General features: G+C 42.5%; 2 protein-coding genes across 2 annotated transcripts in view; both read right to left on the bottom strand.

The window, feature by feature from the left end:
• Positions 1 to 19,925, bottom strand: part of svild (supervillin d) — a 35,136-nt gene extending 15,211 nt beyond the window's left edge. The window contains exons 1-5 of the mRNA XM_068583179.1: positions 19,739 to 19,925; positions 8,164 to 8,682; positions 5,377 to 5,411; positions 2,720 to 2,775; positions 917 to 1,008 (exon numbers count right to left, since the gene is read on the bottom strand). Of these exons, the coding sequence (XP_068439280.1) occupies positions 917 to 1,008; positions 2,720 to 2,775; positions 5,377 to 5,411; positions 8,164 to 8,534 (554 nt within the window). The 5' untranslated portion in view covers positions 8,535 to 8,682; positions 19,739 to 19,925. The remainder of the gene's footprint in view (positions 1 to 916; positions 1,009 to 2,719; positions 2,776 to 5,376; positions 5,412 to 8,163; positions 8,683 to 19,738) is intronic.
• Positions 19,926 to 21,880: 1,955 nt separating this feature from the next.
• Positions 21,881 to 27,517, bottom strand: LOC137789794 (glycylpeptide N-tetradecanoyltransferase 2-like). The gene is made up of 12 exons (XM_068583582.1): positions 27,467 to 27,517; positions 27,275 to 27,377; positions 26,877 to 27,021; positions 25,542 to 25,660; positions 25,311 to 25,402; positions 24,645 to 24,761; positions 24,327 to 24,497; positions 23,579 to 23,687; positions 23,241 to 23,411; positions 22,967 to 23,131; positions 22,554 to 22,691; positions 21,881 to 21,963 (listed from the first exon to the last, which is right to left on the bottom strand). Exons 1-12 carry the CDS (start codon positions 27,484 to 27,486, stop codon positions 21,940 to 21,942), a joined length of 1,374 nt encoding a protein of 457 aa, XP_068439683.1. The 5' UTR covers positions 27,487 to 27,517; the 3' UTR covers positions 21,881 to 21,939.
• Positions 27,518 to 27,717: the final 200 nt, after the last annotated feature.

Genomic DNA, 27,717 nt, shown 5'->3' with positions numbered 1-27,717 from the left:
CGTCTGCTGTGCCACCACAACAGCTTCTTTCTGTTATGATCGAGCACTATTTGTATTTATGAGGCGATACACTAAATAACTGAACCAGCCCAACGGTAAAGACACTGAACTCAGAGTTTGCCACTGTCATCATCTAATCTGATGCGAGTGCTTTTGACCCTTGAAAGGCAGCGACGCTCGGACACATTCACTTTTGCTTTGAGCCGGCTCGTCACTTCCTGAGCGATGTCTTTTTTATGCAATCGTTTTCTTTTTCGCACAGGCTTAACTATCAATGTGATAATGTTTGTTTTGTTGGAGCTTTGCTGAAAAGATCATCGACACCTCTACACCCAAAAGGTTCAGTTGCAAATAGTGCAAATATACTGACGTCCCCTCTGACTCAGGAGGAAACTGGAAGCAGTTTATGGGAAAGCAATGAATTTATGGTACTTAAATGACACACACACACACACACACACACACACACACACACACTAGCTCAGTCCAGTCTCCAGCGGTTACAGGGCTAAGTACAGTTTTGCGCTCACTGCTGCAGCTATTAACTTCAGTCTGGTTGGGTTTGCATCACCATGGCGACATCACAGCCCTTCTGTGTGTTCATGCATGTGTGTGTGTGTGTGTGTGTGTGTGTGTGTGTGTGTGTGTGTGTGCATGCGAGAGAGTGAGTGCTATTAAAGGCAAGCTCCGCAGGTTTATCTGGTTTATCTCTGCAGCTGTTCCCATCATTTGACATCCAGCCAATCGGTGTGTAATTACCTCTGTGCTCCGCTCGGTCTGTGTGTGAGAGTGTAAGTTCATTTTCATCTGTTTGTTGTATCTGCTAGTGTTGTGGCATATGTATTGTAGACCACAGCGTTTATTGCTCCAATTTGTAAAAAAAAGAAGAAGTGCCCATTCAAAGTTCAATCGCTACCTGGTGGAGGATTCCTCTTCGTCGCCGCTGAGCAGCTTCACCCGGTTGTCGGTGCGCCGGCCACTGCTTCCATCCTCTGACCCCTGCTGGTCCTACAGGCAGAAGGAAGGACGACCGTAGCCTAAAGGTTGGGATTGTGTTTGCAAGAAATTCCGCCTACGTCCTACACTAGCTGTAAAAAACACACTTTAATAAGGGGAGTGAATGAATGAATGAGGCTCCACCCACACACCTAAGCTAAGAAGTTAACCCTTCAAATGCTCAGCTGAGTTGCTCATGCCAATGCTGTAGTTTGTGAGAGATTGTGAAGTAAAACGACCCACCCAGACAGAGTACATAAGTATAAACTGAAACAGAGTTTTCTACATTGAACTAAAGTCTCGCCAATGGAGACATTATTTTCACCATCTTCAAAGGGTTCACTTCCAGACATAACAATGTGTGTCTGATATAGTTTAACAACAAAAAAGCTCCAATTTACCTGGTTAAACATTCTTGAAATTTTATCTCCCCCTCCCTTTTTAAAACATCCAATATGCATGGACATGCCCATGTGTATCCTTTCAAAAGTCTAAACGTGTCCTACTTCATTGAAAAGTCCATTCTCAGCATATGTGTACTGGATGCTTTCACCCTGACACTTGTGTAGGCTGCATACTGCACATTTTCAAACATGTCCATTGAAAACTATCCAGCTGTGTGAAACACTTAGCCGAGAACCTGGTGTGACCTGAAGGTAAGTGGATCTGCAGCCGTTAGCTAAGCAATATTATATATTAGAGGCCTCTTTCAAACAGACTGACGCTCTCTGATTGTAAAGAGGGAACTTTTTTTTCCCACCCAGCAGAAATACTCTGCCTTCTGAAAAAACATGTTTTATATCCCCGGGAAATTCAAGACATAAATGAGCTGTATCTTTCTCCAGAAGTCAACATTTACACTTTTTATTGCCTTCATCGGTGCTGGAGAGCAGACATACTGTAACCTCTATCCTGTGCTGTCTCTCCTCCTGGAGACACTGACTCACTGGCTCTCAACAGGCATCGTGGTGGAGAAATGAGTGATAAGGGAAAAGTGAAGACAGCGCAGTGCTATCCGTCACCGCCGATGACTTTCAAGGGAGACACGTAAAAATAACAAAGAACTAGGTCAAAACAATGGATGGAGAGCCCCCGGAAAAAAAAGGAGAAAACAAAAAGGAGTGTGGTTGTGAGATAGCCTCTTTGTGGGAACTTGTTTTCCCAGCAGGTTTTGCTGCCATCTGGGTTCACTTGGCCAACCTTGGCACTGCTGCTGGCCTGAGAAGGCCAAGTCAGAACAGCTATTTACATTAAATATGATGAAACCTAACCACGTCTGAAACTTAAGCAGCCTGGGAAAGACAGATTTAAATTAAAGCACACGTGAATATCTCCCACAAGATTGGGGCTTTATCAAGCCGTTGTTCCTGATCGGATCTTTTGGATCTCTAGACTTCTTCTTCCAACTGTCGCTTTAAGACCTCCACAAACTATGTGTGTGAAGTCATGACTTTGGCCAAGTGTGCTTCCAGGTGCGGGGCAGCTCAGTGCTGTATGAAACAGCTCAATTGGTTATTAATGAAGCAAAGATCCAGGGGGGGGGTTAAAGGGAACACCAGCTGTGGTGGAAAGGGCTGGGAGTAAATCAGTGGGGAAACTAAAAAGATTTTACATTAGACTGCAGAAAAAAAAAATCTTTATAGGTTTATTACACACGCAGGCACACAAAATCAATCAACGATACGAAACATTTGGATGAAGGGAATGAGAAGAAATACCGTACCTTAAAAAGAGACATCTTGTAAGTCCTCTTGGCTGAGTCCACAGACTTCTCCTCAACTGGAAAGAACACACACACAAACACACAATCACATATATGGTTAAATGACAATTTAGCGAAATTGCTTCATGCCAGTGTAGCATCATATGATCATATATATATATTTATATATATATATATATATATATATATATATATATATATATATATATATATATATATATATATATATATATATATAAATATATAACAAATGCATTCATGATTTAGCCCTCGCCTCACGATGAGTGCACTCAATCAGTCACGAGTTAAACTTTTTTTTAGATATAAGAAAACCCAATTACCATGTGGTGCATAAAATGCAAGAAATAAATATCTTTTTATGTGAGAGGTCAAATCAAAAACAGGCCTGAGAATATAATCTTCTAATCCGCACAAAAGGAAACCATTAAATTTAATGATATTCCAAAACAACACACAATTCTTAAGTCAGCGCACTCAAATCCATTCTCCCACTCCAAATCGCTTTTTATTGCTTCGACAATGAGACATTTCTATGTAAAATCGTTCCACCTCCAAAGAAAACAAATGAACAAACAAATCTGAAAAGTGTCCCTGGCAAACTCCCCATTTCCAGGAGAAAAAAAAGCTGCTCTGTTGAGCCTTAAAACTCAAGCTTGTTGTTCCCAAGCTCCTTCTCCTGTCCAGAATGTAACATGATTTAGTTCAGATGATGACACATTGCACATTGCAGACCGGTGAGTCCCCTCAGACTGCATTCTCTTAGTTTTGAATCCAGTCCAATGTTTTTTCTATCAGCATCCCTCAAAAATCCAACGCTTATTGAATGGGCATTTGACCTTGTAATGGCCAATAGAGACTGCACAAAGTGAATATTAGCCAATAGACTCTGAGATGTTCATGAAATCTGCAAAATGTTTCACAGCCAAATTAACTTTCTCCTCACCGCAGTGAAAATCTCACAGAGTTTTCAAGTCAATGTGAGCTGAACTCCTCCTGAATGCACTAGACTGTGACAACACACACGTCTAACTGAAGGCTCCTACAATACGTGTGCTTTAAACCTGCTGCATATTTGTATTTTTGTATCGCTGGCTGGAAGAGCTGACTCATCGGGGAGACCCTTGATGTCGCCACAAGAGGCGTTCTGGCTGAGAGCACTAAATGCTCTGCCAGCTTGGACAGGAAGCTCCTCCGCCGTGTGAATGCACCGCCAATGCTCTCGCACTCCCTTGCTTTCACAGACACGCACATATCTCAACTACAGACGAACACTGACTGGTCTTTGTTCATCTTTCGGCTTCTTTGGTTCCTTCTAGTGCAATCTTTTATCTTATCTTCCAAGCAGAGAAACACACCGGCCATGTTGAGAGGTATTCAATCATTCAAAGCAAAAGAGATCCTCAGTAATCTGTGTTATGTTTCAAAATAAGTCAAGTCATTACTTATCTTCTACTTGAGAACATTATATTCCCCCAAATAAAACCATTAAACTTAATGGGGTTAAATGGGGTTAAACTTTTTACTGTCATTTTAAACACTTTATGAAATATATCGTCAGAACAGAAAGGCTATTGAGGAAAATGCAGCAGTGAGCAGATCATTTGTAGCCACTGACTTCATCTTGTATTTTATATTTCATATTCTCTCATCAGTCCCAGTTTGCTGAGAAAAGGGTAGAACATGTGCTGCTACAATAACAAAAAAGGCACGACCTGAGCCAGAGCTCTGGCGTCTACTATTAAAGTTTACTGTGCACATATACATGGAGAAAGCCTCCAATTAAAATGCAGCATTGGATTAAAAAACTAGCAAATAGCCCGAACAGCAGATCTGCTTCTCCTTGGTTTGACTTCCTTGTCCCTCTGCGTGATTAAATACAATGTTTTGATGAAATGTGAGAATCACTTAGACTTGATTCACTTAGTAGGTCATGTTTACATTGCCTTCACAACACTGCATGACACACCCTGAGATACTGAAACCTGGGACCTTCCTATCACCTCGCTCTGTCCCTTTCTTTATGTCTCTCGTGCAGTCGAGCGTTCACACGCACATTCATACGCACAGAAACGCACACGGACAGACAGGCAGGCAAATCAATTAGGCTAGAAAGCACGAGGCCACTGACAGAAACACAGGCGACAGACAGACTGACTGGGCTCAGGTGGCTGGATGAGTTAGTGAAAGCAGCCAGTGGGCTGTGGGTATAATTAACCACTTTCTCTTGTGGCCGGCTGAAACACCTGCATATGATCTAACATTTGCACAGAAAGAGTGTAAGCGCACACCCACTAAGTCTCGGCCTTTGAATCAAACTCGGCAGACACGTGCCGAACATTATCTCCCTTTTTTGGGGGGAAACAGAAAACCATCACTTAGGGCCAAACATTCGCTTCATATTAGAAAGTGAACATAACAGAGAGACATCAGTAGATCATTTTTTCTTTTACTCAGTTTCCTCAGTGGCAGAGTACTAAACGGCCAGCCTCTATAAACCATGTAGGTGATCTGACATCAGCAATGAGCTCAGTATTCCTTTAACGCTGAGTAACAGAGAACTTGAATGAGTTCGGGGATAAAGCAGTCTGTGGAAGGAAAGAGGATCTGAGTGCAGTGCAAGTGAAGAGTTGTCTTACCCTTTGGCTCCTCTGTGTCATCGGTTTCCAGCAGACTGGGGGGGAGGAGGAGAGAGAGACAAATGAGGTCACTCAACACACTGATGTGATGACAAAAATGATGTGCTTGGTAAAATTGAAGTTGGAAAAATTAGACAGAAAAACGAGTTTTACTGACAGAACTATAATCCAAAAATGTACTCTCAAGCCACATAAAAAGGTGGAATACAAACCAAACTATCAACAGAGCCGCAGACAGCCCCTAAATGTTCTGCCTACGATATGCACCTTACAACAATTACTCATGTCGCTCTTCCAGTCCCATGTTGCCAATGATATAACAGCGATGCTTGTGCAGCCTCCAAAGATGGCCATCCATCTCTGAGTAATGGGCGTTAAATATGGATGGGGACAGCAGCTGCCTGTGGGGTAGCGGCGATGATGTAACAGGAGGAGGGGAAAGGACTGCTCTTAACACAATAGAGACTCCCGGTGGACATCTGGGAGGGGTCAGAGGTCACTGAATAAGGGGAGCTGCCCCAAGCTAATGCGCTGGTTCAGACTAGAGTTTGGTCCATTTCCATTTGTACCGGTTCGGTCCGGTGTAGAAGCTGAAACCAATTAGATTTTATGCAAACCGGCTGAACTGCCACTTGTCATTATTGTCCATTCTGGCGCTACACTCTCATTTATGGGCTGCCTGTGTCTCATTATGTTCCACTCAGGAGCAGCTCGATATCTACCAGTAACTGCTTTAAGAAATGTGACCGGCTTAAACCTAATTAGGACCAATGAATCAAGCGTATTTAAAGGCTCTGTTTTGGCTCAATGCAGTCGGATCCATTTCTGATCCGTATGACCTTTTACTGTTCCTCATTAAATTGCAAACACGCAGCGTTGTGACCAAGTGAGATATGGATTATGGAGGATGAATACACAATTTTGAAAACACTACAGGACATCACATATTATAGCAAACATCATTGAACGCTGTGATGCAGTTTTCATGTCTCAATGCAGAGTTATTCAGCTGAGAGATAACTTTATAGTGTGAAGGCATATTGTAGAGTTAGGGCTTTTTACACTCCAAGGTGGAGCGAACAACCTTCAGTACGTCTTCCTAAAATTAAGAAGGGTGATTTTTCAGTAACAGCTAATTGTAAATGTTTTGGAACGTCTTCACAAGGAGAGAATTCTTGTCTGTGGCAAATAATTCATTTGAATGACAGTTTTCATTATCGCTGGAACAGCTGAGTTACAGTTTCCTTTGTGCTATTCCTGGAACAGACACACGCCGACTTGTTTATGCCTACGAAGTTCATGAATATGTGTGACGCACATACAAGTCAACCAGGAATCATATATATATATATTGTAATATACAATTCATGATTATCTGTAAGGATGCGTAATGAGACACAAGCTCCTCCAATTATAATTGAAAACACCACTAATATCTGGGTATGACAAGTTATTAGATAATAACAACAGGATAAATACAGGCTTCTTTGTTGAGCTCTGCGTGTGGCATAAGAATGCAGACGTGCAAGACGGCGCAGCTGGATGGTGACATGCAGCGAACGTCAAAACAAAGCTGACAAGAATAGCAGCTAACGTGACAGGCCTGCGAGACAAACACGTCAACCCGCTTTCATGTTCTCTGTCATTAAACATGCTGTCCATAACTTTGTGTGTGACTGCATTTTGCAAAATCTTCTTTCTTCTCAGCCAAAAACAATTCCTTTCACATTGCATAATGTGTAAAAAGCCAACAAAACATCCTATATATCGTCATTGAGACAAAACTTCTTTAACATATTGTATACTCAATACTTTAACGCATGTTTCACATAAGCAGGGACATTAAAAAACAACATGCACATACAAAGCCTTGCCATCAGGAGATGATCAAGTAGAGCTATTGACAGCTGAGATTTGCTGAAACATGCAATTGCAACACATGGATTTCTCAATCTTCTAAAATAATTGCTCCATAATATCTAACAAGCCATCACTCACAGCTTTCTAGATGTCTTGCTTCATTAAGCGCAGGGCATGAAGCCCAACGCAAGTCCAAATCTGTGACATTATCTCAGCACTTTGTCCATCTCAGTTCCTCCCTCTAATTATCAATCCCCAAGGCTGTTTTTCAAGAACAGACATGTATGGCTGTGTGCAGCATGTTTTAGTCCATCTACGCACAAAAATCTGAGAAGAACATTCCTGGCAACCAAAGAGAAAACTCAAAACGTCTTTCAGGTCACCCTGACAACATCGGCTTGTCATCTCAGACGGGCTAAACAAGCGAGGTCCTCGAATTGACTGCTAAGTGAACCAAAACAAGCAGCTTGTGTGTCATCCCAGCAGAACATGGCAAAATAAATGAGGCAGTCCTCTGCTCTGCACACATGGCCAATTTTGGAAATGTTAACGGCTATGTTTAAAGTGTTCTCCAAATGTGCCGACCTGTTGCCGCCACTTCGCTCATTAGGAGCCAGCCGGCCTTTTAACTAACTTAATCTAAAAGTCATCTTCACTAGCTCTTCTGAAAATGTTCTCTAAACCAACGGATGCTGGTGTACATGCAAGTCATGTACTATTAATGGAGTCAAAACTGAGATGCATGCAAGAATATCTAATAAAATAAATGATCTATTGCAATCTAACCTGGGTTCTACTTCTACCGGCCTTCTGAGACAGCTTTGTGGTTCACGGCTCAAGTTTACGTCCCACCCTGTGGCTCATGGTCTTTCCCAAAACAACAGAAGTGTGTGCGTCTTTATGTTGTGACAATGTGGATAAACTTACCTCAAATGAGAGGACTCCTTCATGAAGGAGACAGCTTCTGATTTAACTGATGAAACGGTGTCTGTTTTGAAAAGAGCGGCCTCATTGTGAGCCTGCTCATCCGCAGCTTCTGCCACCTTGCTCCTGAAGCCCCTCCTGGTGTACGTTTGCTCTGATTCGTTATCCTCATTTTTGTCCTTCTCCTTGGTTTCTGAAGACACCGTTTCGGATGCATCTCCAATTTTCCTCTCCCTCCGGACATATTTGGAGGTAATTTCGTCTGTGTTGCCATAGCGCTCAGCCAGCTCCCTCCTCCTTTCGGCCTTGTACCGAGCAATTCGCTCAGCCTTGGTCTCTGGGGCCGAACTCTGCAAGGTGCCTATTCCATCCATTTGGAAGTTCACTTCAGTTCAGGGGTTTGAACGCAGGTGAGAAGTTTTCACGTCGCTACTTCAGGTGTCCTCAAACAGATATGTAGATCGCCTTTCTTGTCGATCTCCCTTGACAGCAGTGTCTTACTCCATTAAAATCATCCCAGTGCTGCAAACAATAGAAGCAGAGAGGAAGATCATTAATGCGTCATGAACTTAGAGTACAATTTCAGATGACAGGCACACTACAGCAATGCTTATACTCTTCCAGCTTGCATAGGAAACTGGCTCAGCTGTAGAGCTGCAAGCCAAGCCCTGCCCTGCCCCAGCTAACACCCCCCCTCCCACCACACACACACACACACACACCCCCACTGTGAGAATGATGTCAGCCAGCTCTGCTCAAAGACAGCCGACCACCGCAGCGAGACTCTCATATAACCTCTGTTCCATCGACTCACTTGGAGTCCGTTGGAAAGAGGGAGGAGAAAAAGTGAAAAACACACATCAAATGACATCTTCATCCCATTTAATTCCATACTTAGTAGAGGCTTTGCGCCAAGGCCAATCACCTCTTCAACATTATCCCGCCTCATAATGGTTCTGTATTTACTACAAACAAAAGTACAAGAACTTTTAAATTGCCCCCGAGTGTACGAGTACACCAGTCTTTTCAGCGTCCCTGTCCACATATAGCCATGTAGTTAACTTTGAAACAACTTTTCAAATGAAATTTAGGAGGTAAAAAAACAAAAATCAGGAAGTTGAGCTCATATGGTTCTCTTAAGTATTCACACGGAGCAGAAAACCACACATATGGCTCGGATGCAGAGGTTTGAAAACTGCACTCACATGAATGCATCACCAGCTGACAACGGCAATAATAAAATATGTGTTTCTGATTGCACCAAACCAAACACAGGGGCTTTTCCACAGACATTTTTCACAGCGCAAGTGCACTTATGATGATGCTTTGGGCCTCCTGTCCGAGGACGGCCAAGGAGAAGAGGGATGATAAAAGGAGGCATATTTATATTAGAGAGCGGCAGAGGTTGGAGTCGCCCCTGGCATCCCTCAAATTACAGGGCATTCAGCACCTTGGTTCTCACATTTATGACCAGGAACAGGGGTAGGAAAAAAAAATACAAATGAAAAAGCGCTGCGTCTGGACAATGTTAGCGATGAGAGATGGAATAGTGAAGGTGAAGAATGAGTCAAGACAAGAGGGAATAGAAAAGTGATTCTGGTCATAAGGTGAAATAAATGAGCTGCCTTCTCTGTAATGATGACAAACTTGAACCAATCTCAAGTGCACCCCCTCTGACCCCGGCCCCGACCACCTGCTGGGCCATAAAACCAACCCATAATCAGGACTCTTTCTCCCTTTACAAAAATATGGCTTTGAAATATTACACAGGAAATATGTGTATATGTTGGTGGATGTGAGTATGTGTGTGTGTGTGTGTGTGTGTGTGTGTGTGTGTGTGTGTGTGTGTGTGCATGTGTGTCAGTCTTTACCTTGACCCTTTACTGTGCCTCCTCCACCTAACATAATAGTGCTTGGCTAAACGGTGCCTCCCTTGTGTAGATTTAAATTTAGTCGAACCATAAAATGTAACTCTGCAGGACGATTACATGCCGTCTTCTATGTTCGAGTCCGGAGATGTCCGAGACACCTTCACTCTGGGAAATGTTTGCGCTGGGTAGAAATAAATTCACCATCTGTTTGTTAAATTAGCAAATGAGCACCAAGCACTTACTATTCCAGGTCGTGCACTGACAAGTACCCATGGCCAATTAAATTGAGCCAGAACACACATACGAGAACATATTTTAGGAATGAAACCAGGATCAGATGCTAAAGCTTTTAAAAAGGAAGTTATTGTGTAATATGGAAAACAAATGGCCTATCAAATATGCAGGCATAATCAATTGGGGGCGATAAATCCACTTGGAGCCAGCCTCAAGCCTTTAAGAGCTCTGCAGCCCAATAAGAAAATAATTTTATTGTATTACATTACTGCTCATGGGTTCTAAAGCTTAGCATTTCATGATAGGCTTGTAATATAATGGTAGACACATATAACATATCTCAAATGGAGGGAAGCAGCAGATTTCCTCATCAAAACCTAATGCAGATATTTTTAACTTGACTTGTTTTGGGGTTTAATCTGAATGTCACTCCAAAGTCTGTGAATTTCCTTATGAAGGCAAAACGATCCTGACTTAGGATGTTGATTTCATCCTGTGCACTCGCTTACATAATTCACCTAGGTCACTACCTATAAAAGGAGTGCTAAACAGTACGCTAAAGCTTGTCCGTGGAGACCCAGAACATCGAGGCTGCTTTTCTTGGAAGCTGCCCGTGTTATTTTAACCAACAAGGGGGACTGAAATCACAGTTGTTAGTCATACAAGAACAATTACCATCCCTATCAGAAAATGTGAACTCACCCGGGAATTTGTTTTTGGGAGGTGTTTGACACGTCCAAAACACCCCAAGGTGTCTTTACCTATTTATGGTTCTTTCTATGGTGGAGCCAGCAGAGACGGGCAGGAGGACCAAAGCACAGCCAGACGCCTCTGAATATGCTCCAATGTGCTTGTATTGATTCAGAGAGTAAGAATGAAGGTGGAGGAGGAAAAAAACCACTTACTGCACTCAGTGTCACAATTGAGGGGTTGTTGCCAAACAGAATGGAAAAAGAAATCGAAGCACAGGCTTTTGTTCTGGCGAGAGTGCGCCTGTCTTGCTCAGTATGTAGTTATACCGGTCCTTTGTGCTAATTTATACGGGCAGCGTGATTTCTGCTCCTCTAGGGCATGTAAACAAACAGAGTCCTCCGTTTCCAATCCCGGAAGTTTTCTTTGACCTTTTTTTGCCCATTGGGAGTTGTTCCTGGCGACGAAAGGAAGATCTGTCTCAACAAAGGACACATGTGTCACTTCCTGACCCACATCCTCCTTCATGAATACTCGATTAATCCGGAAATGTTACTCGTGAACCTGGCAAATGTCCAAAAACTTTGAGGGACGGGACCGGCGAGGGCAGGGAGAAAGCTTTGAATGGGCTCAACATCCCATACGCTTTCAAAACAGTATCAGATTTAGTGTCATCATTTCCTCTAATAGGTCTAAGTGCTCCATGATGGCCTCATATTTAAATATTTACTTCTCTGCAAAGACCACCAGTGATCATGAGCGGTTACTGTAGATTACATAATAGGCCCGTTCTCGGCCGACTGACGAATGCCGAGGCAGAAGTCGCAGAAGCGAAGTGAGGAGGATCGTTTTTAAATTAGGTACATTAACCTTTTATATGTTAAATTGAATTGAGTACAAGTGGTGGTTCACTCCAAGACCAGAGTTAGACAGAAAGCCTCAGAGGCCAACGCTGACCCGTGTATCTCTTTAGCATTCATGTCCACACAAGAGGACAGAGCAGGAATGCGGGCTGCACCCGACACATAAACAGCGGATTTGCATTGAAAGTAGGAGATTTGGCCTGAATAAAAAACGTACTCACTCTTCAAGAGAGGCTTGAATAGACAAAGCGATCTGGTCACCTCCTTCGCCCAAGCCAAAGGAATGCGCTTGCAAGCTTACATTCTCCATATTTAAATAGTGTGTCAGTTTGATTACCCAACGTTTCTATTGTCTTCATCTTTTCTTTATCGAAACTCTGCGCAAGGAGATTTACACCTGCAACTGCTTGCACCTGGACAGTTATTCTTAAAATGTACGCCCGTGTAAAGTTGCACTCACACTACACAAGGTTCAGCAGCAACGCTTTGTTTAAGGACATGTTGCCACTGTAAACCTTCAGGAATCCACATAAAGTCACTGCAAACATCAGCCAGACTGTACAAAAAGAGAGGAGGCAGTTAAAGACCCAGCCGGCACCTTCATTCGAAGGGAAGAGGGTGGAGGGCAGAAACTTTGCTCCACTGAGGAAACCAGGTGCCAGTGCATGGATTGACAAGTTGACGGGCAGAAACAGACTTGCGGCCCATTTTTAAGAAAAGTTTGTCGACTGACGCAGCTCGAGGGAATTTTCAGCCAAGGTCAGGGACCATAAAGGAGCGAAACAAAAGATGGAAGTATCTTCAAGGAAGAGGTAATCCGAGGGACTTTCAAAAGTATTGTTTCCTCGCTTTGAGGTTTGGTCACGTAATATGTTTCACTATCACAAATATTAGTACTAATGTGGGAGCGTCAATAAAGCCACTATACACATGTTATTTAAGGTGTATGCCTGCAGAAAAGTTACAAATCAAACGTTTTATGCCAGGAAGCATAAAAAGGCATGTGTCCTATGATCTGTACAGTTGCATGTTTGTGTGCATGGCTGTGTATGACTGGAACCAGATCATGTGACCATTCATTGACAGCTGATAGGCCTGAGTACGTGTCATCAGTCCCTAATTCAATAACTCCATCTTGTAAATTACGCATTGGCTTCTTACCGACTTATCCGACCAAACAAATGCATCAGAAACCGGCTGGAGAGGGGCGTGTCCAGGGTGTGTCACACGTTTTTAAGGCAGCCTCATATAACAATCAACCACATACTGAGTGGCCAGTGTTTCTCATTAAAAAGCAATCATTCAGCACAAGGCGGTTTAAGTACTTTGCCTGAAACCATCGGCAGAGTGAAGTTTTAATTGCGATTGTAGAAGCTCTTGATCCGGTTAAAACAGGCCTTCACTAACAGAGAGCTTCAAAGAGTGATTCTGACAGGAGGAGTGTGTTTGTCTAACATGGCGAAAGCCCTTCATTCACATGACTCAACTCCCCTGACTTTGAACTGTAAGGAAATAGGAAAGTGGGGAAAAGGGGATTTAGCGACACAGTAATCCTCCCCAAAGGCTTGGTCGGGACACACACGTGGGGCGCAGAATATTTTATTAGAGTCGTCAAAAAAACTTCCAGAATTTCTTCCATTGTTTTTAGTGAAGCTTTATTGATGCAGTACATCTCTGAGCCACTTGAGGGAGCCTGAATGTTTGCATTTTTCTGATAATTGTAGCCTTCATACATTGAATCAAATATGAAAGGCTAGTTTACGTTGTCTTTTTTTTTTTTACTGATAATAGTAAAAAAAAAAAAAAGAGTCTGTTAGCTCCGCCTAAATGCATTTATTTGGTCTAATTCATCAAGTATGTAACGTGTATATTTTCAATAGCACATAAACAATACTAAGTTTTGATTTCATATATCTGTTCAAAATGTCAGATTTGCCTCTTCAAGATAATCTAAGGTGATGCACAAATGGCAGTAAAAATGGTCAAGAATATGTATGTATGTGGACAAATTTGCTCTTCTCAGGATACGGATGTATGTGTCGCAATGGTTTGTCTTTTTTTTTTTTTTAAACGGGTCTCCAGAAAATGTTTTTGGAAAAGAGGATGCAGGACAAAATAGGAAGGAAACAGAAGGGTGGGTCCAACAAAGAGAATTGCCGAGATCAGAGGACAGGGAAAAGAGGAAAGAAGATGGAAAGGATGGAAGAGAGAATGGGATTTTGTGGGGGTGGATGTGATCGCTTTGTGGGGCATGTGTCTCCGGGGTGCCAAGGGGCCCCCGTCTGGTGGTGCGGGGGTGGAGGGAGGACAAGATCTGCTGAGGAGGAGGAGGATGGGGCAAATGCCTGGGCCCGAGACTAATCCATCTCCCCCTCTCCCTCCCCTCCCCTCTCTTTCTCACACAGACACAAACTCCCTTAAATCCCTTTTACCAGAAGTCCTGCTGACTGGAGCCAGTCACCCGAGAGGCAGTTGACATAACAACCCCCTGGGTACTCATGCCTGCACTCTGCTTTGCCTAAGTAACTGACACTGTAAAAACTGTACTGACCTGCTGGAGGCGGAGCTACCATTGTCACCAGGCAAAGAAAGTGTGCAGCTTTCCCTCCTTGAGGTCTTTGTCAAGGGGAGGACAACAGCACATGTCTTTCAAACTCCATAAAGCAATGGCATTTTACACAGAGGAGCATCTGTGTTTTCCTCTATTTCTTTAGTTTTTACAGGCTGGCTCTTTGTCCGAGCCTTCCGGCTTGCTGTTTGCCACATTCAAAGGAGCCATTAAATGTGACGTATGGGAAGGCAAAACAAGCAAACGCACACAGAAAACACACACCGCGGTGCACACCGACACGCAAGTGGAGAATCACAATAACAGGCCGACAGGAATACACACACACACACAACAAGGCTGCAATCATGGAAGCTGGAGTGTGGAGAGGGAAGGGTGGGGTTTATGGGCCTTTATCTCGCTCTGGGATCATATGCATGTATACTCGCACAACACAGTGTGCTACGTTGGATTCCATTCAGGAGTTAATGAGGACCAGAAGAAACTAACAGCCACACAGTTGTTTTATGGGACAGATGTACTATAGTAGCTGGAGTTAAAGCACCTACCCTCACACCGATTGCTACCCTTTGTTGCGCTCTCACGTACAGAAAGCGTTGCCTCACTCAGGCAACACTCCAAGGGCATTTCATTTGCCAATCTTTCACTGAAAAGTGTGAAAAATGTGCAAACTGACGGAGACATTCATCAGGACACTCAATCAAAGTCGTTTCAACTATTTTAAAACTTAAACAAGGTCAGTTACTTTGAGTAGAACTGATGTCTTGATCAAATGCATTTTTCCTCTTCTGTGTGTACTTCCAGCATGCTTTAGATTAGTTCCTGAATGAAAACAAGCCTGACAACAATTATTCCACTAATGATAACGTGCATCTAATTTACATGTTTTACTATGTGTAATGCTGTGATGGTGGTTTGACGCCATGCAGCTATTTCTAAAACCACCCTGTCCTAAACACAGACATGAGGGACTTTTTCTGTCGCTCTTACGCACAGTTCATGACAGTGAAATTACAGACCTGTCCCTCCAGAGAAACCATCTAATACCATTTTCCCGCTTGTCGACAACTTATCAACGTGGACTTCATCCTCAGAGTGGCCGCCTGTAGGATACAGACAAGACTGAGCAGTGATGGCGACATTAGGGCGGGGTGAGGCAGGGTGGGGAGGTGAGGGGGGGGGGGGGGTCAGTGGGGTGGAATGTCTCATCCGGTGAATCCTGCTGGTGGGGATTCTCTCTCTCTCTCTCTCTCTCTCTCTCTCTCTCTCTCTCTCTCTCTCTCTCTCTCTCTCTCCCTCCTTGCTCTCTGGTGTCCACTGTGCAGAGCAGACACCATCTGGCCAGCTGGAATGCCACTGAGCAGGGGGTGGATGGGTTAAAGGGGTCCTTGCAGGGGGATGGGTCTCTCTGGCTCGGAGATAGAGTATTAAATAGTCGTGGTGTAAACCATGTAATGCCAACTAAACCCCTTTTAAGTGAAAAGGTTGCCATCGGAGGCCAAAATCATTCGCTACTAGCAGTGTTACACTGAAAATATCACATTTTAAAGTATTAAACTATTAGAGTTGGAAACCTAAAATATAACAGTATTGAAATACTCATTGCAAAAGTGTCCCTTAGAGATAGATTCAAGTCTAACTTTGCAACCCCTTTTTCTGGATTGCATTAAAGGGCTGCTGTGTTTAAACAAAATGCTTCGACTATGTCCCTGCTTTACAAAGATATATTGTGTATGTTTCATTAATGAACGTTACGCGGCCACATCTGCCACACCAAGGCAACACAACCCTGGTTGACAGGTACAGGAAAGGTTGCCCATGAGCTCACTTGTTTTGAATATAGATTTGAAACACTCTCTGGTCATTTTTTTTCAAAGGCTTTATTTTCAGTTGACGCTAGTGTCAGATGAAATTCTGCTCTGGCACTGAGCTAAAACAAAGTGAAAAGTAGTACGGAGAGACGCATGCTGCTGCCCCTACACATGGAAACTATTATGTGAGCGCAAATCAAATGGAAGTCTGAAGCATTACCATATGTTTATTTGCCATGCAAATATTACCCCGGTTGAAGACGTCATTGAAGTGGGCCTTGGCTGTGCAGTCGCTGACCAAAAACAGTTAGTGTCTTGGTGACAAAGCTGGAAGCGGTCCAGCCTAACTGCTAGCTAGGTTTATAAATATGTCTTCGGGGAGATTAGCCTTAGGGTAACCCTCAAGCACGCTTGCCTGAGTTCCTATTGCTCACTTTGTCACAACCCTTTCTGCTTTCTATAAATATTTGCACAGCAGAACTTCTTGGCTGTGTAGCCGACATCAAACCCTTCTGAGCGCTGAGGAGAGCACATGGGTCAGACTGGAGAGAGAAGGGCTTGAGTGGGTGGATCTTGTGCTGGACCTTATGCAGCCAAGTTTCACAGTTCATCTGCAGCCTGTTATTTAACTGTTAAGTAACACATGTAGGTGGAGCTTTAGACTAAAAGTGCTCAGTTTAAATACAATCGTACTGACCAATACTTTAACAAATGCACGCTTCACTTACTTGTGCAAGACATCTTCATAGTTTGTGGAGAGCGTTTGAATGAGGGCCACTGTTCCTGAGTGGTTTTATTACCATCGCAAACTTACGGCCACGAATATGAATGCAATTAAGACACTGAGAGCCTTGTGCCTCTTTGCTCTGTTTGAATCAAAAACAGAACCAGCTTTATTGACTGAGTATTGCTTGCACACGCAAGGAATTTGACTGTTTTTGTTGCATCTCTTTCAATACTTCATGTACTATACTACAGAAATAGAATGAACAGCTAAACTAAACTAAAACTAAACAATAGTGGAGAGATCATAGGTAAAGACTTTTATTTCAACAAGTTGTGAATATAATTCTGTAAATATTAGTGGTATATAAGCATATAAATAAAACTAAATGTCTTCATACAATCCAATGACTAATGTAAAGTGTTTATCAGATTGACGGCCAGTGGGAATAAACTGTTCTCCTGTCTGGTTGTTTTGACGTACCGCACATAGTCCTGTAGCAATAGTTGTAAGTACAGAACTGCATGATATGAGACGTTTCAATAAACTGACAAAAGGCACATTCTTTTATGTAAAAGTCGATCCAAAATAGATATAAATGTAAAGCCGTGCTCATTTTAAACTAAACGGAGGCAATTTAGCAAAACATGTGCTATGTTATGTCTTTTCCTCTTTAACCCTTGTTAAAAAAAACGTAATTACCGATTTAAATCTAATTTACAATCCTAATTTAACAAGAGGGTTGTTTACATCCCTTCAATTACTTTTCAGCTAAACAACACTCTGTGGGAGGTTCGCTCACTCAGTGCACCAGACCAAAGCTCGAACCTACGCCTACATGACAGAAGGTTGGCAAAACAGCAGCAAAACCTACAAAATAAAAGCAATGTGAGAGATCATTAACTGATCTGAAGCTTCAAGAGGAGGGGAAATCCATCCAGAAGCCAACACACAACAACACTATCACTCAAACCACTGGATTCCCTACTATAGCGTTCTTGTATTATTAGCAATTGAGAAATTGAAAGTGAATAGTTTCACTCTTGAAGACTTGTTCAAAAGCATAACAAGTTGATGTTACAGTGCAGAACAAGACAAGTCTCTGCAGCAGGAGCCCTCGTCCACATCGCGCTCCTCCACCCTCCAAAAGCCTTCGAGTCCATTGTTTCAAAACCAGATCTCTGAGCAACGCCGCCCCCAGACTGACACGAGGCGTTCAGGTCAATGTAAAAACTTACCACAAGCACATAACACACACGCCTGGTTGACAACAATAGAGTCTCTTTGTCTCTTTGTTTGGGGTCTTTACACGGTCCACCGAAGAGGCAGGTAAAGAGCAGCAGAATGATGCGAGCATGACAGGAGCCACTCCCTGCTCGGACAAGTTTTGCTCCAGGCGCTAATGTATGCACAGGCTGGTTATCAACTTTCTGCTATTTCTCAACATCAGTAACACTAAGTGGCATGCTCTGTTATTAATAGGTTATAAAAAAAGTACCACACACATGTGCAGTCTTGCTTAGCGCCTGACACACAAACACAGTATCTCTTATGCATACATGTTTTTTTGGTGTCTTGCTCAACACCGGCAGGCTGAGCAAGGTCTTGGTAAACCTGTTGTGACACAGGCCCCTGAGATGCCATACAGAGGAAAAATTACAACCTGGCAAGCTTTAAATACCGTAGCCGTCGGATATAAAGCTTCAATTGGTTTCCTTCTATTCCCCATTTAAGGAAAACCCTATATATCTGTACTCTTCCACTGATTGAAAGCACTTTGTCATCAGGCGATCTAATTTCTCTCACTTGAATTACATTATTTTAGATCGTAAACCTCTGAACTCTCAGCCCGATGACAAGCAATACGAGGCAGGCCCAGTTAAAGAGACTGCTGTTTGAAATGCACGCTGAATAAACAAAGCCTGCACCCCACAAAGGGTACAGTCGCCAGATCGCCAAGGAAATCAAACAGGTCTCATCCATCTCAAACTACACTGACATTACCCAGGCAGCCTGCAGGTATTTGCACAGCCATCGCAGTTTGACACAGATAAACATGACTTTGATTCCAAACAACGTCGTGCCAAGTGACATAATCTAGTTCGTAGTGGCATTAATGTAAGCCTGTTCCCCACAGAAAAGTGCACAAAAGAGTGGCAGACATTTCAGTTCTCACACTTTCTTATCACGTCGTTTTCACAGGTGTTTTTTTTTTTTTTTTTTTTTTGCAGAACTCAGCCTTAAATGCTCAGCCCTATCTGGCACTGTTTGGAGAGGGACTGTCTCGACTGAGTGAGTCTCTGTTGACCAACTTGCCAAGTCCAAAGTGAGACAGTGGGTGACAGGATACAAAAACAGCAGGCTTGGACATGTGGTCATCGATTAAACGTTTAAGAAAGGCTGCATTCAATGAACTTCTCAGAAGTGTTGTTCTCTCTGATCAAGTATGCAAAGGCACAAAGGTCCAACGTGCAATATTAAAGAGCGATGAATACATTAAAAAAAACGAGGTCCTCTATTGTTTATTGTGAGAACTAGGCTATTGCACAAGGAAGGAAACTACTCACCAATGCGATATCAGCTGTTGGGAGTGGGGCAACATACAACTACGCCTCACACCCTTGAATGTAACATTTTGCACCGTGAGATATGACTGACACTGATGTGCATTTCCTGAAACAGCCAATACATGACTTAACATCGTGTAGACGAGAGGAAGCTGTGGCGACGCCTCTGTAGTAAGTTACACTGCAACAACACAGTCGTTACAAAGTTACAACATACACTGCGCCGCTTCATTTTTGCGCATAACGTACCTGCGATCCTTTATGGAGGTCTGCCCGAGCGTCCGCAAACACGGCATCCACGGATATGTTGCCGTGGGACTCTTTGAAAGACAGATGTTCAAACTAAATACCACAGTAGTGCACGTTAGCGAATTAGCTTTATGTTTTCCAAACGTTGACCGCAGCACGTCTAGACACTCAGTCAACAGGACCGGCTCCTCGACTGAAATGCAATTAAAATAGAGAAAATTCGACGCTTTTTTTTTTTTTACGTCTTTATAAAAGAGTTTGGCTTCCTCTACTCATCCTCCGCCGAAGCTAACGGGAGACACGGCTCTGTCCTGCCCGGGCAGGGTGCAGAGGCGGCAGTGAAGGGTGCTGTCAGGTCCAGTCACTTACTTCAAACTTAAAATGCCTTCTCGCCTCTGATTGGCTCAAACGCAGCACGGTGATGCGTTCATGTACATCTGGTAAAAGCCATCTCCAGAATATGACTCGTTTGCAGCGTTTGTACGTGCAAAATACAAAAGAAGCTGAAGGTGACAACGGAGAAGTCACTCAAGACACATTTTTACAACAGTACGTTTTTAGCTTCGTCTACTTACCGACGTATTTATTGTTTCAGCTATTTTGAACCTAAAACAAATGTGCTTTTCTGTATGATTTGTTGGAAAATATGCTGGTGGTTCCAAAACCAATTGGTTTGTGACAGTTTTTTCATGGCCCCAAACAGAAAAAATCCCCAATATTTCTCACACAAAATGAATGGGTGAGAGCACATTCCCTAATTAATTTTGTATCTGTCTTTGCTGTTTATAATATAATCATATGTTGACACCTTGAATTAGTATTGTGATATATGGAAGAGTAACAATACCCAACATGAGTAGCTTCAGCTACATAAAACATTGACAATCTACAATCTACATTGACAACACTTTAACAGACCGAAACAGGACGTTCTTCCAATTACCTATTACTTGTGTTCACCTATTTAGACTGTTACTTGTAGTGGGGTTTCCCATTGTAATATCCCTCTAACTTTTCTGTATACGTGTTATTGCTTCAACAGGACGTGAATGCGTCACATAGCTGAGTTTCAAAGCATCTCATCAATCTCTCGATCTGCTTTTCTTTGTCCTTGGGTCTGATACTGTCCACGCAAGCGCACATTTGATTTATGTTTTTCTTACTCATTCAACAATACAATGCAAAGCAGATGACGTCTGCATCCGCGCTCCCAAATTGAATGCTCGCAATAAAATGCTCTTTGTAATGTTAATGTTGCAGCGCCCCCTGCTGTTTATATTTAGATATTGTATGAACCTCCTTGTTGTCTAGCAAGTTATCATGGGATTTGTGCGGTCCAAAACAGTGGCGTTTTTACAATTTAAGGACATTGGGGGTTTAGGTTGGGGGGGATCCTCCGACTCCCGCTACGTTTATGTTGATCATGGCGTAAAGTCTCTGAGGTTTCAGGGTTCGGGGTGGACATTAGATCTTGTGAGTTGTGTCTGCCAATACCGGGATTTATATAAACTATTCACCATCTTTACTCACAAGTCCTCTATGTGGCAGAATTAAGCAACTTCAGCTGTACGTTTTGTTGAATGCGCTAGTAGCTAAGATGGTGACAATAATCCATATTATGTCATAGTTGAACATTGCTGATGTGAGCATACAGCTCAACGCACCACGGTGTCTCCTTACAGCCTCACAGCTGCAAGTGGGCCTTTTAGACTCTTGTCTTCATCTGATTGATTAACCTTTAAGTGCCAAGGTTTCTAAATCCCAATCTCTTAGATGTTTTGGCTTGAATTGAATGTATAATGCTTGAATAAATTTCTGAGTCAAAAGCAAGTTGCCCCTGTGAAAACTAGATAATCCATCTAATGTCACCAGAGGTTATGTAAAATTGCCTGTTGAAATACCCAAAGGCCAACACACATACACTTACACATACACTCACGCACACTGTTGTTCAGTTCTCCATCATGTCAGAAACAATAATTTCCTGTCACAGAAACGCTGAATGAAATAACTGACATCCAGATGATGAATGTATTTACAAATGGAATTATGTCTTTATTATTTTCCTTGATTTGTGAGTGAGCCAGAATACAGACTGTCTTTTTTGAATCTCAATGCATGCCGGTGGTTATGACATTTGATGCCCAATGTGCTGCCAACCACTATAGTCTTTCCATCTCCACCACCCACCACTTTTTAGGTTAGTTGGGGAACACCAGGCCGACCTGTAAGACATACAGCCGTTACTGCTGGCAGCTGTCAAACACATCAATCATCTCTACTGCACCGGTACGTGGTACTTGTGTGACATTAAGAACATAACTGTATTCAGCACTGCTGCACGTTGTATTTCTGCATTTTATCCAAAGTGTTACTGTTTTAGTGAAGTTTACAATTTGCTGCTAATGTCAGAGTGTTTTTTCTGCTATAATGACATCCTTTCCACCAGCTCTGTTGTTTGGCAATAAACGGAAATGTAAATCATAAATCTGGGCACATAAAAGCCCTTTTCAAAGATTTGTTTAGCTTGTGACAAGGTCATGCTAGAAAATGTGATTTAGTTTACCCCTTTGTTGCACTTAAATTAACTGCTTGAATGACCAATGATTCAATGTGTTATTAGAATTCTCCAATGTATAGTATAGTATAAATGCTGTAATGATAAAGGTAACTGTACAAGGAGACATATTAATAATCAAGTTTCATTTTACTTTTATAAGATGAACTTCAGATGCTGTGGAGGACTTTGGGCTTTGAAATCATAAAATAACAAGTGACATGTCTTGGCAGGAGAAGATATTCCAGTATTCTGTACCTTGTCTGGGCTCATATTAGGACACAGCCAGTTGTACAGATAGTAATGTAGACTCTTGTCCATGATGCTGAACTTGAGGGTTTCCAGGAAACTCTTGTTATCCATCACGTCGAGAGCAGAGAAGACGTCAAACCCTTTCTATCAGGAAGGAAAGGGAGCATTTATTTTGTTATCAAATCTATTAATGAAACATATACATATAACACAACACTTTATCACACTAATTTTGAGTACATTGATTATTTATCTGCATGTACATGTATGAATTTGCCCGAATTTCTGTGCATGTAGAAAAAATTATGTCGAGAAAATAGTGGGATGGCACCTTAATGTTTCTGCGTGTAGTGTAGTCAAAAGCCTTGTGCGCTTTTTAAAATATTTAAAAACAAAGTTTTTTAAAAAGACGCACTCACAGATTTAGCTAGGACCAAAGTGTCCTCCATCAGGTCAACTGGGTCCGTGGTACCGGCAACATAAAGGAGATGAGCTGCTCTCAGGCCGGTGTGAACTGGGTGATTCAGCACCCTGGAGGAGACGCTGTAGAAACTCACCACGTCTGTCAGTATGCCAGCATCCCCCTGTGTGAGGAGGGGCATAAACTCTTAACTACTGCAGTAAAATAAGCTTAAACTGGACATACAACATTTTGAATTTGAATTAACATCAACAAATCGTAAAGCGCCACACCTCTACTACATAGGTGTCAATCACACTCTCTCTGGGTAACAGCCAGTGCTCTACTTCCTGCAAAGACAACACGGAGCTGAGGTGAAACCTGCGGAGGTTTTCCTGCAGCAGTGCGTGGACCCCCACCACATCTTCTTTAGTCAGAGGGCGCAGACCTGGAGTCTTGGTCACCTGCAGGAAAACACACTTTCAGTAAGCTACGGAGTTTCCTGCATCTTTAAACATTTTGTGTGCAACCTTTTGGTCAGTAAGTTGACAACTCTGTGTGTGTGTCAGGTCAATGTCAGGCTGTAATGGCACAAATTGGTTTTAGCCTCTAGGTGGCAGCACAAACTAACCTCAGGCAGACGGTAGAACTTGAGCGCTCTCTGCAGGTTCATGTTCTGTCTCAGACCCGGGTAGCTCACCTCCGTCAGCTTCCGGGGATTCAGAGGCCGAATCCAGTTCCTAAAATATTTAGTTTGTTTATTTGGTAGGGACACTGAAGGTGGAATGTTGCTTCACAAGAGAAATACCAAAGGCAAGATGTAGTCCCCTTTCTAACATACATGCATTAAAGAAATAGCATAAGAACAGTACTGAAAACAAACACTGCCTGTTTGCTAGAGGAACGACAGTGACACCCGTAACCAGATAAAGAAGTTTCATGTTTAATTTCAATCTTAATGTGTTAAAGACCCTGAAAATGTATTTTTCCATGACATGACACATTCTACACTAAATTAGCCATCAATACCAAATCAGATGTTGTGTTTCACTCTGAAAAACTCTGATAATCTGCTTCACCGGGACTGGTAGGTCTTTGGTTTGATCAGATTTGATTCACTTGGACCTGCTACTTTTCTCACCTTCCTCCAAATGAAATCTGACTTTTCAAACGGTTAAACAAAGCAAAGGCAAAAACAGAAATCTGCCATGTCAAATGACCAAAATTCCTGTGACTCTGGCAGAACATTTTATCCTCAAGTCAAAACCCTTCTCTCATTAAACGAAAAGAAGCGTATTGAGATTTTTCACAGGCATTAAAAGGACTAATTGTGTCTTCACTTTGTGAAATCACATGTGAATCAACCCTATCTACTATACCTGCAGGAGCTTAATGGGGTGGGCAGCACGATGCCAGCAGTGTAGACAGCCTGGTGGAGACCTTGCTGGTTGACCCGTCTGGTGAGCTCTCGGATCAGAACTGGAGTCACCCGCTTGAGGCGCAGCTTCTTATGAACACACAGGAATTTGACCTGCGACATCCGCCTCTCCCTGCAGGAGAGCACGTTTTGAGCATTTGCTTTGAGACACTTGAAAGTAAAATTGCTACAGTTTTGTCGGCAAGTGCTTTGAATGTTAATATAGCTCATCAGCCATCATACAAACACACATCCTTGGATACATTTATGAGCTACTCACGTCTCATACACGCGGACATCTGCAGGAAGAGCGGCGATGAAGCCGACTAACTTGTTATTGGTGTGTACTCGCACGCCACAGTTCCACTGAGACAGACAGTTAGGAGGTTGTAAAGCCCTTAAGAGGAAGAGAGGGACATTGTCTGCAATATTGGTCTGTGAATACATGAAGGGGTAGTTCAATGAACTCTGATTAAGGACAATTTTTGATGAAAGTATTGAGCATGAGATGACATAGCTGAATAAATACAGCAGCTTTCGTTAACCTCAAGGCCAAAGATCTGTGTCGGTTCCATGAATGCAAATGTTAATTATTCATATCTAAGTACATTTTTTAAAGGTTTTACTCCCTGAAGTATCTTGTTTATGCAGATCACAAAGCAAAAAGGCAGCAAAGTGAAGTGAGGTGATTAGAGTATCCAGCTTGTAACTGATTAACAGTTTGTCAGAGGGTCAGGCTGGAAAGTTGACAGGAAAAAGTGATGTCACGCTTTTTAGACTCTCAACGCCATCATTCCTACAGTGCAACTCAGAGGCTTGAATTCGTTGCAGGTATACAGAGCAGTCTTAAGATGATCCAGACGGAGGTGAACATGTTCTTCAATACATTTTACTGATTCAAAAATCAAGAAAACAAATTGACTAAATGCGCATGCTTGAAGCTTACCATTGCAGATACTCCGGCGAGAACTCCCTTCTCATAGTGTTGTCATCCTCTTCCATGTAGTTCTCGTTGAGCAGAGTGCAAAGCTCTCTCAACTGCAATAAGATGGAAACGTGGTGAATTTGCCTGGATGTGAGTCAACTTATCTTTAGATTCACACAAATAAAAGTACCGTTCCTTACCTCCGAAAGAGATGCAGCTTCTAACTAGTGTAACTTACAGTAAGTGACTCACCACAGAAGGGCTGCTCAGGTCCAGAGTGTCCCAGGAGAAACCTGAAGGTAGGGAGTAGGGCTCCTTACGGAGACTAGCTTCACCCTCTGTTATTGGGCCATGAGTCACACAACTGTCACCTGAGGACACAAATATAAAGACACTTCATTCACAATGTTGTAATTATAGTTTAGAGCTTTTTATTCTTCTTACCATTCATAAGCATGGATTAAATGGGAATTAGATATCTATAGTCCATCTATATTTAGTTAAAATCAATGAAATTAGGTGTATATAGGCTGTAATCACAGGTGGAGTTAAAGGTATCCAGAGCAACGTTTTGATGAGCATCTATTTTTTGTGTCAAGTTCTCTGCCAGCGTATACCCTCAGGTGTCATACACGCATGCACAACCAGGGGGAATGTGATCACACGTCTGCCCACAGATCTTGCCATGAATGTGCTGTAAAACGTCGGAGTGTGCCAATAAAATGATAGAAGTGGTTTGAATGTTGATGTAAACAATAAAGATTTCAAAATGATCAAAGGAAGGATTTGCAATTGTCCAGACTTCCTGCTCAGTGAGTAGCACATATTTTTTATATTCAAAGGAATATTTTATTATTTTGGTATATAAGCATACAGACTTTCTGCAGGAGAGTTAGATGGGAAGACTCGTACCACTCTCAAGCAGCGAGCCTGTCCAAGGTTACGCAATCCAACTCTAAAGATCACTGAATAATGTGTCATAACTTGGAGAAAACCAAAGTGTAAAAATGTCAATTTGTCTATTTACAGGGGGTAACTACTACTACTATGTGTTTTTGACACCAGTAACTTCCTGAAGTCTCTGCGGCTGAAAACTGCTCGTGGCTATAAAATAATCCTGTACATTATATCCTATTACAACAAAATCAACATATTTTTACTCTCAACTCCTCAAATAGTGCATTCGCCTCGGCATCGGAGACTAGCGCACCAGTTAGCTGGGCTTAGGAAAGGAGTGTGGTTGATGTCAACTTGACTGACAATAACCAAGCGTATTTGACGAGTACACTGCAGTGTTTGTACTAATTAAACAAACCAGACATATTGTGTTCATTAATAAGATTTAAAGATGCTGGTGGACATTTTTCTTTACCGCTGGAATGAGCCACGTCAGCGGTTTGTCCCGTTTCCAGTCTTCATGCTACGCTAAGCTAACCATCTGCTGACCATGGCCTGATATTTAACAGACGAATGGTATCGCTCGTCTCATCTATTTTCCTGTTGAAAGCAAAGAGGGTAACTCCTAAAAATGTCAAAAAGATTTGCTTTGGTATACGTTTCAGCAAATTGGTTTTTAAAGTATCTTACCTAGTCTGGGGACAGGCTGTGTATCCCAGAAATGGTAAGTGTGTGTTATGGCCTGCTGCAGGGTCTTTGGCAGACTTGGGCCCAAGGAGAAGAGGTGGAGGGTTCTCTGGATCTCCTGCTGCTTCATCTCTGAAAGAGCGTCCAGCTTGGGCAGGACAAGGACAAGTTACTATCTCTCCCAAGAAGATTGATGTTTGACCGTCACACAGCAGCATAACTCAACTTGATCAGCCCAAATCTATAATTTTAACAGCTACATTCACCTGTTTCATGTGTGAGAGGCCTAAAGAACATCCACGGGCAAGTTTATGAGCATTCACATTGCAACAAACACAGACTATCCTATCATATGATTTATCTGCACGTATACACACTCACACTCTGAGGAACACACCAACCATAGCAAATGGATCCCTGGGTCCTTCTGGTTTCCAGGCATCTTCCTTCTTCTGCCTCTTTTTGCTCCTTTTTATGCTCTTGTCCTCCGTCAGCTTCTTATCACTAAAAGACATGTTCACGCACTGACGTTCTTGAATATTGTAAGAAGGTATTTCACTAACTAAAGAAACAGAAAATACTGTCGTACTTACAACACGTCTGAATCCGTCATCGTGAAGAAGTGTGAGACCTTGAAGCTGAGGGTGAATTGGGTGTTTTCTAACACATTTGTGGTTTTTCTGCGCTTATCTTGCCGAGCAGCGATGGGAGGAGAGTGACCGCTTCAGTCACCCAACCCTACTCCCACCCAGTTGATAGATAACAATACTAACAATTAAATAAACTTCTCACGGTCTTCATATGTCAGACAGCTGCTGGATAGAGCACTGCGGCAGATTAAAGC

Source organism: Clinocottus analis, unplaced genomic scaffold (assembly GCF_023055335.1).
Source record: "Clinocottus analis isolate CAN_PGR_092001 unplaced genomic scaffold, fCliAna1.0.p SCAF_19, whole genome shotgun sequence".
Lineage (NCBI taxonomy): Eukaryota > Metazoa > Chordata > Actinopteri > Perciformes > Cottidae > Clinocottus > Clinocottus analis.
This window is presented reverse-complemented; position numbering and strand designations above follow the sequence as displayed.